Raw genomic sequence first — 14,163 nt, 5'->3', positions numbered from 1 at the left:
GCTCCATGGCAGGTCCTAAACCTGCCTGCCGCTTTCATTGCACGTCTTAAATGTGCATGAAGGAATTAAACTGCACGAGTGAATAACAGCATTAGTTTCAATTAATTTTTATCCTGGCAACAATAAACTTTAGAAACAAAGCGCTTTTACATCCTTAATTAGTCTTGCTTCCCATCTGTAGTCTTTTAAGTGCCTGCTCCTTGATTTAACTTTGTCCCTCCTTCAGAGCCGCCTCCTTTTTTATTATTTTCCTTTTTTTTTCGTTCCCCCTTCCAGACTGCTGCCTGTTTCTTTCCTGTAACCTTTCACCTCCCTTGTCCCTATCTGTCTGCTCTGCTCTGTGCAGTTTATTTCTCCTGTATTTTCCCAACATCAACAGCAGTATTGGTTACCATGGCCCCAAGCTATGTGCAGAGGTGGGAAAGCTTCATCCGCCCAAAACTTCTTACACTTTTGAAGTCTTTCTTTTAGTAGGATCTGAAATGTATCATCTAGAGTGTGTATTAAATGAACAGTATTCCTGAAGGCTTTAGAGCAAGAAAGGCAACACCCTGGAAAATTCTGCAGTCTTTCAGCATTCTCTGCCCTAGGGTTATAGCCCTGGGCACGGAGCTGAATGGAGCTCTTACAACTGCCTTCTGTTTACCTTTTATGGTTAAAATAACAGCTTAGCAAAGAAGCAACTTCATGGAGAAACGATTCAGTGAAATCATCTCAAGCTGTAGCAGCATAGCTAGTTTAATCACCCCTAGAGAGCTGAACAACTGTGAGCACAATGGGACACAAAATCATTTTGTGTGTAAATGAGCATGGCATTGTGATTATTTCACTTTGCATGGGCAAATAGTTTTTACAAGCAGTTAGCTTAGGAAGGCAGAAAAAGATAAGCTGGCTCTGAAAGATCTTGGTGTGTAATGTTTGAAAAACTAAATATTCACATAATTTGGGAATCAGGCTCTATTGATTTTGCCTTCAGCAGGTTCCTGTGTTACTTATTAGAGCAGGGTTATTGCCTGTGCCACTAGTTGGGATGCTGTATCCTGTTGTAGGCAACTAAAGAGCAAGGATTATTTTACATGGTTTAATAAATGAAGTTTGTTAGTGTTTCTGCGATATTTACCCTTAAGGTTTTAATTTTCTCATCCATATTAGAAAATATGTGCATAAAGACTTCCACTGGATAAATACATTTAGGATTTTGCTTTGTGCATAAAATAAGTACATTACTCAGTGTGATGAATTTTTGCTGTGTGTTACATTAAGAAGAGGAAGGAGTCATTAGAAATAGGGTTACGGTACCTTAAGAAACAGGGGGTATTTTTTTTGGAGCAGTAGTCCTTAGCTGTCATGCTCCTTGATAATTAGCTCATACAAAAAGGATTGAATTCCACAATTTCAATATAAATCTGGGATTCATTTTTTAATATGAATCCTCTCCAGCCAGTGTTTTAATTCCCCTTCTCCTCCTCTCCCTCCAAAAGCCAGTGGCACCCTCAAGAAGTATGAAAAGCCATAAAAGTTTGAGAACTATTTTAGCTTTCCAGTGATTTTCTATAATTAAGTGTTTTTTCAACACATGCTCTAGCTGAGAAATGCCAAAAGCAGAGGATTGTTCAAAAGGTCCCTCCAGTGAATAGTATAAATTAAATATCTACTGTGTGAGTATGGCCTCACTGAGAATCTCAGTCTTTACAGATCAAGGAATTTACTGGTATACTAACATTAAACAAAATCCTAAGATAGCAGCAGTGTTTAAATATGCACAAATAGATTCATATCACTTGATCTTTAGCTATCTGTGCATATTTTAAAATTGATGTCTGTATTTCAAGACAAATGGTTAAATGTAAGACACGTTTACAGAAGACTGGAAGTCCTTTGATTTAATTTGGAAATTGTAACAAGGGGTGCAGATGAGCCCTAATTAGACTCCTGTTTTGTGAAATTGCGTGAGATTTATTTCTAAGGCAGCCCTGTGCCGTGCAAGGTCTGTACCTTTATCATTAGTGAACGTGGTTGGGGTCTGAACAAAGACAGGGTTGACATTCAGCCTGGATCTTCTGACCCTTTCATTTAAGTGAAGGAGTGGAGACTGAACATGAGTTTACAGTGCTCTTTGGTAAGGAAAAAAACCAGCAACCTTTGTCTGTGTTGGCAGACAGATTAGTAAACACGTTGCTAAAATACTGCAGGTACTTACATACTAAGTTGTTTTTTTAAATTAGTTGTTTTATTTATGCTATATGACATATTTACTGAAGGTTGGCCACAACAAGCTCTTGTGGGAAACAAGAAAGCAACATCTTGAGTCATGAAAGGATTCAGTCACTTTCCTTGAAGGTGGTGCTGTAGTGAAAATGTTAATGCCCAATTTTGCATCGGCTGACACAGGAGTCCTAGGACAGAGCTGGCATTTGCTTGGTGCTCAGTGCAGCTGTCCATCCAGCCTCTGAAGAGACAAGGATGTGGATCCACAATGGGGTGATGTATTCCTGGGCTGTAGATGCAGGAAATTCTTAGGAGCTAACCAAGATGAATTACAGTGAATGGAGATCTTGTGATGACTTTGTGAAGCTGTTCAGATTTGTTACGATTTTTCAGTCCTGCTCTATAGCTTGGAAATTATTTTATGAGGAATATTGCTGATTTACGTTCATCAAGTGGTGTAGTCGGGCATCTTGTGCAAAATACTGCTAAGAGAAAGGCAAGACCAGCTTTAGATTTGTAAGAAACATTGTCAGAGTAATGTGTGAGAAATAGAAATTCACTTTGCAATGCTGCATGTAAAGTGCTTGTCAGATGCTAGGAAGAGCCTGGGTGCTTGGTAGCATGCTTGAATTACAGAATACCAGGAAAATTAGATTATATTCAGAAATGTCTTCAGCTATAATGTTTTGCATATGTTGCTTTCCCCATAAGGGGGAGAATGGATGTACATTTTCTTAAACTTTTCTAGAAGGGTTTTTTTTCTGTTTGACCTGTGTGCCGTCTGCACCGATTAAACTGCAATCAGCCTTGAGACACACGCTTTGTGCAGAATAAACTGTGCTTTTCTTAAGAAGAGAATTGAGGAATTTTCTTTTGCTTGGTTGTCCTGTTAATTTTTAAGGCATTTCAGTATTTTTAGCTTTGATTGTGCTGAAAATTTTTTTGATTCAGTTCAGTAATTTCAGTAATTTTCCAATATTTTTAGGGCAGGAGACATTAGGTGGATTGTGGAATTTATGATTTCATGTGCTAGATTATCCAGTACTTTCTTGTCCTAAAAGCATGGGTCAGTTTATTATCTTTCTGTTTTCACTGCTTCCAGGTATTAAGTGCTTTCAGTTTGAAATCTTATTAGTTGTTTAGGTCTAATATTAAGGCTTAACTGAAAATTATCCATTTATTTCACAATTATTGAAAATAAGCCAGAAAATTGATCTTAGTTTGAAGTGAAATTTACTACATGTATAAACTAAATGCCTTAGGTACTGAGGAAGTCACTAATTTAGAGGTGTCTTGTTACTGAGACAAACTTGCAAAAACCCCCTGAATCCCAATTCACAAATTGGTTATTCGTTTGTCAGGGGATATTTCACATCTAACACATAAGCCCACGACCTTTAATTAGAATTTTGCAGTTTGTTTTATGCCCCTTGAGGCTGACACCTTGAAAATTTTTTCTTGATTTCTTATTGCTAATAAGCATCTTTCTCTTCCCCTCTGGTACTTAGAAGAAAATGATGCAAATACACTTAATTACAGTGGTGGCAATAATTTGTTAGCCGAATATGTGATCAGGCAGATGCAAAAACGATCTGATTAGATCTGTGATCACACTGAGAAAAGCAAGGTAACACACTGCTACATTTAAGAGAAACTGTTCTTTTTGCCTCCCCGCTCAGGAGGGAAGAAGCATGTCCCGTCTGTCTCTGACACGCTCCCCGGTTTCTCCTCTGGCTGCTCAAGGAATTCCTCTCCCAGCTCAACTCACCAAGTCCAACGCTCCCGTGCACATCGATGTAGGAGGACACATGTACACCAGCAGCCTGGCCACCCTCACCAAGTACCCAGACTCCAGGTAAGAAGCACCTTGGTGCTGGCAGCTCTCTGCCTGCTGCTGCTGCTCCCTGTGCACCTGTGAGGAATATCTCAGTGCGAAGTACATTTGTTATATATTCACCGCTTATGAATTATTCAGTTTCTGATTTATACAGGAACTTCATTGGGGTTCTGCAGAAAAAAAGGCCTGTACAATTTATATATTATTTAGAGAGTCTATTCATTTTCTCTCTCAACATCTTCTGCGCTCTGCTGATACGTTTGAAGCACCTGTTGGTGTGCTGCCCTAGATTATTTCCAGCTGTATCAGGAAACTTGTTTCTTTCAGGTTTGAGGGGAAAAATTGGCTTTTTCTTCGTCAGGGAGAGAGAATGGTTCTACTACTGTGGGACTAATGGATGCTTGTGTTGGCCAGCCAGAGTGCTGAGCTTCACCGGTAGCTGTGTGCCTCAGCAGTCAGCTCCTCTGGGCTGACCCACTCTGGCATTAAATTCCTGTGAGTTTCAATGTAGTGCCTTGTGCTGGACAGGTTGGTGACATGTCTGGCAAGATTTATGCAGATCTGGCCAGCATTATCTCAGGATAAACTCCAGATATGCCTAATTAGGAGTAGATGTGGCATGAGATTGTGTTTGTGTATGACACGGAGCGTCTGTTTTCTGCCTGGCTGCCAGTCCTGCAGGGTTCTGGACACCACAGAGGGTGGGGGACCCTGGGCAGTGTGCAAGGCACTGCTCTGTGAGGGGTGAAAGCCCAGACACTGAGAGGTGCCTGATTTTGATTTACAGTTACGGCCACTAAATCAGTTCAGGTTTTTATCACTGAGGTTGCTCAGGGTGCAGAGTTCCTGAGTGTGAGTGTGAGTGCAGGGCAGGTGTGCTGTGCTGGGCCAGGGTGCCCTGTGCACTCTTGGCTCCAAAGCAAGCCAAAGCCCAGATTTCATTGCCCGATTTTGCTACCCGCATGGCCAGTAATCCAAAAGAGAGATTTGTTTTTCTTTTTTGGTATGACAACCACTGTAAAGAGCTAGTTTCGTCTGAAGATTTTTCTTTTAAAAGAACTAAGGGGTTTTGCAGATTTGGCAGGTTCCCAAGCAATAAATGACATTTATGGAGACACCTTGAAATGCCTCTAATATCATAAAGCATATGGCTGTGATTTCATTCCAAGGAAAGGGAGCTGCTGAAATTCTCTATGGAAAAAAGCCCAATTATTAAAATACCTATATTTTATGGTCAGACCAAAACAATATGATTTTTTTGGACAGTATCTGTTTAATAATGTCTTTGTGGTACTACTTTAATCATAGAGAAGAAATCTGTTTAGTGAAGAGAGATTTATAATGCAGAAGCATACCAATGCTTCATATTATTAAAAAATACAGTAAAGATTCAGCAGTTGTAATAGAGTGACACATCTGTTTCCACATTTTAAAATATTGCTGCTATTTTTAAAATATGCCACACATCAAACTTACTTAATAAAAGCTTCAGTTATAGAAGCTTTGGGAGAATATACATAAATTCACAGGTTTTATTTCAGGAGAATACTGTACTGAACCAAAATTTTCTTTTTTCTGCTCGATAAGTAGCAAAAGCATATTTCTTCAGATTTTGAAAGTACAAAACTGACCAGAGCTTACATGCTGCCTGATGTTTTTCTGTGTAATGTCTTTTGTTTATATTGCTATCTTATCTCATAAGGTTTGAATGCTTTTTCAGCTGCTCAAACTTCAGTTCTCACTGAAGTGAGAGCTTCCAGCATGAAACCTATAGATGACATTATTTTTGTAGCAAAAGATAAAGCTTCACCAGAAGCCCAAGTAGGACAGATTGCTCGATACATTCTGAAACTGGGTGAAGGCTGTATCTTAACTTATTATCTTGTTTTTATTTTTTTTTTTAATGTAGTTGGTTTTTTCTCCAGTGCTGCATTGTAGACTTAGTTGTAAGCCCCTCACTGAGTCTGGCCTGCTGGTATTCCTGGTTGAGGCAAAATACTTGAGTTATTCCCGTGGGGATGGTTGGAGCTCCTGGTGCTGCTTCCCTGCCCTGGTGTGGATTTTCCATATGGCACAGGCTGGCTTTGCAGAGCTGGGAGAGGAATCCCAGGTTTCTCACAGGGCAGGAGGAGGGAGAAGGCTTTTCTGTGCAAAATATCTGGAAATAATGCCAGGGCAGTGCTGGCTTCTGGCAGAGGTGTGACACGTGTGGCCACAGAGAGGAACAGCCACACTGACCCACAGCAGAGCTGTCTGGGTTATTCTGGACAGGGTGTTAAACTCTTGAGTTTAAAAGCTTCAAATCCAAGAAATCACACAAATCTGTAGATTGTATTTCAGCAAAAGATATAAGCATATGCTGAAATGCTTTGCTAAATCTTAGCTGCAGTCACATAAAATAGTTTGTGCTCACTGAAATTGAAAACTGTGAGAATCAACTTCCTTTTCATTTGTTTTGCAATTTCTCTTGCTTTCTCTGTGCTCCCAGATTGCAAAGAGCTTTTAGCTTGTAGGCTGTTTAGCATATACTGTACTTGGAATTTTAAGGACACATGGATTGTGAGCATGTGTATAAATGGGTGTGCATACACATACTGATGGAAAAATAAATCACCAGGTCATGTTTGAACTTCCTCAATATTCTGGGGAGGTCCTGAGCAAACTCAGTTCGTGCTGGCTTCAGTGAGAGGGAGGAGCTCCCACAGCTGCCCAGGTCAGGAGCAGTGCAGATGTGAGCAGGCCCTGGCACAGCTGTGCTGCCGTCCCCTCTGGGGTGGCACGAGTGACACAGGTGACACAAGTGACACCTGGCAGCAGCTGCTGCATTTCCTGTGTGCTCTGAGAGCAGGGACTGGCTCTGCCCACCCCTGTGTGCCTGGCTCTGCCACGGGGAGGAAGAGGACCATACTGGGGAAATCTCACTCAGCTTAGTGCATGGCTGTTAGTGTGAAGCCAGAGGCCAAATCTTGCATTTCAGAGATCCCAGAGTTGTTTCAGAGCAACTTTGAGCAAGTCTTTGATGTTGTTTGTGTTAGTGCAGCTGCTGTGATCAGGGCATTTGTCCATTGATGAAATTTGCATAAGTAAAGAGTGCCAGATTAGGCATTAAAGGGGCTAGATGTTCTCTTTCCCGGAAATTTTTATGGCCCACATAAATTCTCTAAAGAGGAGAAGGCTTGAGCAGGCACAAGTGGTGTGACAAAGGGTTACAGAGGGTTAAACAGCCACTGTCAAAGGTGGTTTCTGAACCACTCACACTCACTCACTATTATTGCACACCTTTCCAGTTGGCTTTTTGAATTAAACCACACACAAGGAAAAAAAGAGAGTGAAAGGCAAGGAAAATGAGAAACACAAAAGAAATTGTGATCAACAACAGCATCATGATGGTGGTCTCAGAAATTACCTCACAAATAATATTGTTATTATTCCCACATCCTCTACCTACTTGAGGCCACTTTCCATGCATACCCAAAACTGTCATTAAAGCTGACAAGCTTTGAAGGTGCAAGGAGGTTCGTGTTGTCTTACCTGGCTCTGAGGCTCAATTTCAGTAGTTTGTTTTCAGCAAATTCTTCTACTTAAGCCCCCAATTCTTGTAGTTCTGAATTGCAGGTAAAAAAAAAAACCAAACCAAGCAAACCAAAAAACTCTGTTGAATTCTAGTGACTCTTACCATCAGCATCTTTTTTCTGCAATAATTGGCTGAGTAGAGAAATTATTCATCTTTTTAGCATTTGCTCTGGAAATTTCATTCCTGTTTTCACCCAGAGGACCTCTAAAGCAGCCCCTTCACACATTGACACTTGAATGTGGATTTATATGACAGATTGTAAAGGCTGCAAAACCTCTAGCACATCTACAGAGTGAGTTGCAAATTGTATTTATCCAACGCAGTGAGACAATTTTTACATTTAGAAAACAAACCTGGCCCAAAAGTCCAACTCCTTAGGAGCAGTCAGGAATCCCCAAGGGCATTGCCAGATCCCCCAGTGTTATTCCCTCTGACCTCTGGCAGACATCTCACTGACTGCAAGCAGAAAAGAGATAGAAGCTCCAAATCCCTGTAGAGCACAGCAGGCCCCACCTTCTTGATTTCACTGGAAATTTTGATACCCCTTTGAATTTTTTTTAGAAAGCAGAAAAAGATTATATTTTTTGTCCAAAGCCTGTCCTTTTCACAGTCCTGAACAGAGTTTTTATCTCAGGGAATTGCTGTGAGCTCTCCCTGAGCTGTGCTGCTGTGCAAGGTAAATATATTTACCTTCCATTGTTGGATAGTTTGTGTATAACCCTCTGTTTAGGAAACTTCCATGTGCTATAAAGCTGATGTTTTCTGTGGCATTACTGATGGCAAAGGGGAGCAGCAATGATTTCCATGGCAGTGGGAGCAGTGAGGGTGCAGAGAGCCCAGAGAGCCTCCAAAGCTCTGCTCCCAGCCTTTCCCCCTGGCAGGATGGAGCTCCTAAAACCATAATACACTTTTTATACCCTTTTTAATTTCTCCAGTAAATTTATCATTTATTTATTTATTTATTTTATGGACCACATAATTTATTTAAATTTAAACTTTCTTTAAATTGAACTTAGATAAGCATATTTAAACATCAAGGATATACTTGTTAAAGTACATGTACACATATAGAGTGTATATTATATATATATGTTATCAAAATATGCTCAAGAAAACTTAAAGGTAACATTACTGACACTGAGTAAAATAATTGATCTTAATAAAAATAGAATAAATCATGCAATCTTAAAATGAATAAGAATTAGACCTGACCCTGCATAAACTTAAGAACAATCAACCTTAACAGAAATCAATCTTAATAGAAAAATGCTCTTAATTAAATCAATGGAATAAGAAAACATAACATTACAATGAAAATAACAACATGAGAAATTTAAATCTTTAGGTTTGCAGGGCAGGAGTCTTTAGGCCAGGGCAGCTGAGCAGTGCAGCCCAGTGCCCCTCCTGATCCAGCTCCTGGGCACTGGGCTCTGCCTCCCACATCTGGAGCTGTGCCCTCCAAGGAGAGCCAGCACAGGTTTTATTACTTGGTTCAGGAACTAATGACCTCTCTACAAGGCAGCAGTTTTCCAGCATATCCCTTCCTCTAAACCCATGGACTTTTTTGGTGATTTCCAAGGAGTCCCCTAAAGCAGGTGTCTGCTCTGAATGTTTCTTGTCAAACACATTGTTGTTCTTCTGACCCCGCCGAGACAAGCTCTCCTACCCAGTGACCTGACTCCAGCTCCTCTCCAGGTGTCTTTGGGGTTTAATTCAGCTGCCTTTTCCCCCAGCACCTCCATCTCTCTGATTATTGGAGCTCAGCACTGACACCTGAGAGCTGCTTCTCCCCCCTCCTCTGCAGCCTGGGCTGAGGTCAGGGGAATTCCCTGCTCCAGGTTTGAGGACCCCTCTGTTTTCCCTGCTGGAACAGGATTCCTGACCCTGTACAGCTGGATGCAGTGCTTGCACAGCTCAGACACACCTCCTGAGATCTACAGGACAGGTTTCCCACATCATCCTTTACATGAAGGGCTCTGTACTGAGCCCCACTCTGCACTTCTTGAGAGGGAGCAGGGAAATTCTTAATCTGGATATATAACTCTCTGGATTTAGCAGAGCTGAGAACATCTCATACATCTTTCTCATGTATTCACTGTCAGTCTTATAATAATTTATTTGCTAATTTTCCATCAAATCTGTGTATTATTGAGGTTATTGCCTGAAGACAACGTCCAATTAGCAAATTTTGTCACTTACCCCATGCTGGCAGTTAGGGTATAAACCAGTGATTAAACAAGGCCTCAGCTCGAGACAGGTTAAGTGGGGTGAGGGCCAGATGTGTTCTGGGCAGGCAGTGTTGGTGGCTGGGGGAGCTCAGCACAGCTCAGGGAAGGATCCCCACTGGAGCAGTGCTGGCTCTGTGGGACAGCCCAGGCTCCTGCCATGTTGGGGAAGATGAAACAGGAAAGCCTTATCAATATGATTGTCTGGCAAAAGATTTTGAGAATATAGAAACTATAAGTGAGATTGAAATGAAAGCAAGCTTTGAGATCCCTAAGTTACTGAACAACTGGAAAACAATGGTGTGGCCAGCTGAAGGTAATTCCCTTTTGATGGAACAACACCCTCTGCTTGCAGGCAGCTCCAAGGGTCAGAGCAGACCCTACAGCTTGTCAGAAGGGGCCCAAAGAGGAGGGGTTAGGGTTTAAAATGTAACACAGTGTGGTAATGTAGTGATTCTTATAGGCTGTATGTAAATGCTGTAGGACTTGTATCTTGTACTAGATTGGTCAGTGAGAATTAGAATATTCACACAGAAGAAGATTTATTGTATTGTAACAAAAACCTCGCCTCTCTTACCTTTTTTACTCCCTTATGCTCTTACTCTCTCACCCTCTCATCCTCTCTCCCCCTCTCTTCTCTCAGTTCTGCTCTGAGCTGTGGCTGGCAGCTCCCAGCAGGGCCCTGCACCCAGGCCCTTTGCAATAAACCCCAAGTTCCACAACCTTGCTGCAGAGATCTCTCCTCTCTGTCTGTCCCAACCGTCCTACCCCTGACACTCCTACACTGCCAGCCCTGTGCTGCAGCCCTGCAGTCCCATCCATCCCCCCTCAGGTGTCCCCAGGTGTCTCTGTGTCACTGTCACTCTGTGCTGCTCACACCCCACAGCTGTGCAGTGCCCAGTCCCTCTCCAGTCCCTCCTCACCCCACAGGTTTTTCAGGCACAGGGAAGGGCACAGGGGCACATTTCAGCCTTTGTGAGGCACTTCTGTCCCCCCAGGCCAGCTGTGCAGTGCCCTGCTTGGGGGTGACCCCCAGAGCCAGCTCCAGCATCCCACATTCCAGCACGTGCCTGCATGTCAGCTGCAGCACAAAGCTCGTTCATTTTAATGGCTATTGTCACCTTAACCCACACACAGACTTTCAGGCACAGCCCCTGAAGAGGCAGGAGAGGTATTTGCCCTGCGCTTCAGGAGTGCTCTGAGGGGCAGGTTCTGCCGTGCCAGCCCAGCGTGGCAGCTCTGCAGGGAGGGCTGAGCCTGCCAGGCTCCCCAGGGCTCTGCCCTCTGCCAGGCAGCTGCCTGGGTGCTGCAGAGGAGAGCAAGTAAAGCTGCCAGAACCCAGAGGTTTTGGTTATGTGCAGTGCTTCTTCTGAATTAACATAGGAATTCTTACAGAGATTAACATAGTTTTTGGATTCATATCATGCATTTGAGATTCAGAGATACATCTTTGGAGTTTTTCTTATATGGTCATTGAGCAGAAAACCAGCATCTCTGATTTCTTAGGGAGCTTTGCCCAGCAGAACCCATAAGATAAAATCCCAGAGGAGGGCCTTTCACCTTCTTATCCTCTGTTTCCCCCCAGTCTGCCTCTGGATGTTGTATTTATTAAAGCAGGAGAAGCAAAGGGTCTCCCTTTGCCAGTCTGCTTTATCAGGGGTGGAAGCTGAACCTGTCTGTCCCCATCTGCAGAGCCAGCTCCTTACAGGTGCTGCATGGCCAAGGTCACACAAGTCCTTGCAGCACTTTGATAAGCTCTGGGAAAAGTGGGAAGTGTTTGTTCCTACAGGCCTTGTGTCCTACAGCACTGTGTGTTGCTGCTGGACACATCCAGCTCAGCCCCTGGGCACATCCAGCTCAGCTCCAGGGCACATCCAGCACAGCTCCACCCAGAGCACATCCAGCTCAGCTCCAGGGCACATCCAGCACAGCTCCACCCAGAGCACATCCAGCTCAGCTCCAGGGCACATCCAGCACAGCTCCACCCAGAGCACATCCAGCTCAGCTCCAGGGCACATCCAGCACAGCTCCACCCAGAGCACATCCAGCTCAGCTCCAGGGCACATCCAGCACAGCTCCACCCAGAGCACATCCAGCTCAGCTCCAGGGCACATCCAGCACAGCTCCACCCAGAGCACATCCAGCTCAGCTCCAGGGCACATCCAGCACAGCTCCACCCAGAGCACATCCAGCTCAGCTCCAGGGCACATCCAGCACAGCTCCACCCAGAGCACATCCAGCTCAGCTCCAGGGCACATCCAGCACAGCTCCACCCAGAGCACATCCAGCTCAGCTCCAGGGCACATCCAGCACAGCTCCACCCAGAGCACATCCAGCTCAGCTCCAGGGCACATCCAGCACAGCTCCACCCAGAGCACATCCAGCTCAGCTCCAGGGCACATCCAGCACAGCTCCACCCAGAGCACATCCAGCTCAGCTCCAGGGCACATCCAGCACAGCTCCACCCAGAGCACATCCAGCTCAGCTCCAGGGCACATCCAGCACAGCTCCACCCAGAGCACATCCAGCTCAGCTCCAGGGCACATCCAGCACAGCTCCACCCAGAGCACATCCAGCTCAGCTCCAGGGCACATCCAGCACAGCTCCACCCAGAGCACATCCAGCTCAGCTCCAGGGCACATCCAGCACAGCTCCACCCAGAGCACATCCAGCTCAGCTCCAGCGCACATCCAGCACAGCCTCTGGGCACATCCAGTACAGCCCCTGGGCACACCCAGCACAGCTCCTGAGCAGGGAGAGTACTGACCAGAGCAGCTACAGCTTGAGCTGCACTGGTCCCAAGTGCCAGAGGAGGAGTACATGGCTTGGTCTCTATGGAAAATAAAAATTTCTGATAGGGATGTATTTACAGCTGGGAATGGTGTTAGGGACCCTCTGTGTGTCTGTCACTGGCTGGACAAAGCTAGCTAGGCCCTGGATGCAGTGTCTGTTACAGCCATGGAGATTTCCACATGTTCCCTCTGTTGTTGCACAGCTGGAGCAGTAGCTTTGTTGGTGAAGGAGAATAATCCCTGTAACCCTAACCCTGCATCCCATTGATTCAGGGAGGTGGGAAGGAAGGAATTAAATGAAAACTGATTCTTCAGTGCTGTTTGTGTGCACCTCTCCAGGATCTCCTATGAACTGGCATGTGGGGAGCCCCAGCAGAGCTGAGCTCTGTGCTCTCACAGAGGTGTTCGCTCCTTCCTGGCCTTGCCAAACACTGCCCTGCCCAGCACAGGGACAGCTGGGAGCTGCCCACAGGCTCGGGAGAGGACAGCAGAGTTTAGCCTTTGGGAGTGAAATCTCACTGCAGTTGGGTGCTGAGATTGGGTCCTGTCGATGAATGAATTATTTGTGTTTTTACTTGGAAAAGTTGAAATGTTCAAGAAGACACTGCCTGGCTGGTCTCTGATGAACATTTTTTCAGGAATTATTTTTTCTCTCTACATTTGCAGCCTGGGTTGTGTGGAGGCATAAGTGGGTGTTACGGTGACTAGGAAAGGGCAGACTGAGCTCCTGTGGAGGAGCAGATAGCAAATCAGCACTCAGATGACTTAGAGAAGTACCATGGTTGTGGTCAAAACCCCTGAATTTGAGAAAATGGCACAGTCCTACCCAGAGAGCAGCTTCCCTGGCTCAGCTGGTCGAAAGGAAGACAGGCCTGCCGTGCAGCTGGTGCAGGCAGGCTGGGGGCAGCAGGGATGGCACTTGTGCCCACTGAGGGCCGTCCAGAAGATGAACATGGAATGTTCATGTCCAGCACCTTTGGTGCAAACCCCAGCTGACCTTGCCTTGTTTTCTGCTCTTCCCTCTCACGTTCTTGTCATGATCCCTCCTTACGAATGGGTTTCATGATGGTTCGTGGATTGATCTCGGGGTGCAAAAAGAACCAACACGGTACAAGGGGGTTTGCAGTGATAATCAAAACAAATGCACCTTTATTGAATGACCACAGCAAAATGCGATAGAGGGATTAAGGAGAGAAAAAGATAGAGAAAGAGAGAGAAAAGAGGGGGATATAGCTACCAAATGTAGAGACTTTGGTCCAGTTCAGCTGAGGATCTGCCTGTTACATCAGGGAGATCTCAAAATCTCTCACTAATGCAGAGGTTTTTATTATGATAATTCTATTGAAAATTGTGAGGGGGGGGAACAGATACAATAAGGAATAGATGTAACAGGCAGTCCATGTTCTCAGCAGTAAATGAGAGCCATTGTTTTCGTGGCCCAGCGGTCACAGCCTGCAGGCAAACATCTCGCTTTGGTCAGCTTGCCTCCCCCACACACCTGCCCCGGGCTGGGGGTTTCAGTCCCAG

General features: G+C 44.6%; 1 protein-coding gene across 2 annotated transcripts in view; it reads left to right on the top strand.

Moving 5' to 3' along the window:
• The window catches only part of KCTD15 (potassium channel tetramerization domain containing 15), a 51,977-nt gene that overhangs the window by 3,702 nt on the left and 34,112 nt on the right, over positions 1–14,163 (top strand). For both annotated transcript variants that reach the window (XM_031063183.1, XM_031063182.1), the window contains one exon: positions 3,888–4,063. In XM_031063183.1, the coding sequence (XP_030919043.1) occupies positions 3,900–4,063 (164 nt within the window). In that variant the 5' untranslated portion in view covers positions 3,888–3,899. The remainder of the gene's footprint in view (positions 1–3,887; positions 4,064–14,163) is intronic.

Source organism: Geospiza fortis, unplaced genomic scaffold (genome assembly GCF_000277835.1).
Source record: "Geospiza fortis unplaced genomic scaffold, GeoFor_1.0 scaffold383, whole genome shotgun sequence".
In the NCBI taxonomy this organism is placed as follows: domain Eukaryota; kingdom Metazoa; phylum Chordata; class Aves; order Passeriformes; family Thraupidae; genus Geospiza; species Geospiza fortis.
Note: the sequence above shows the minus strand (reverse complement) of the source record. Positions and strands in the feature narration are given on the sequence as shown.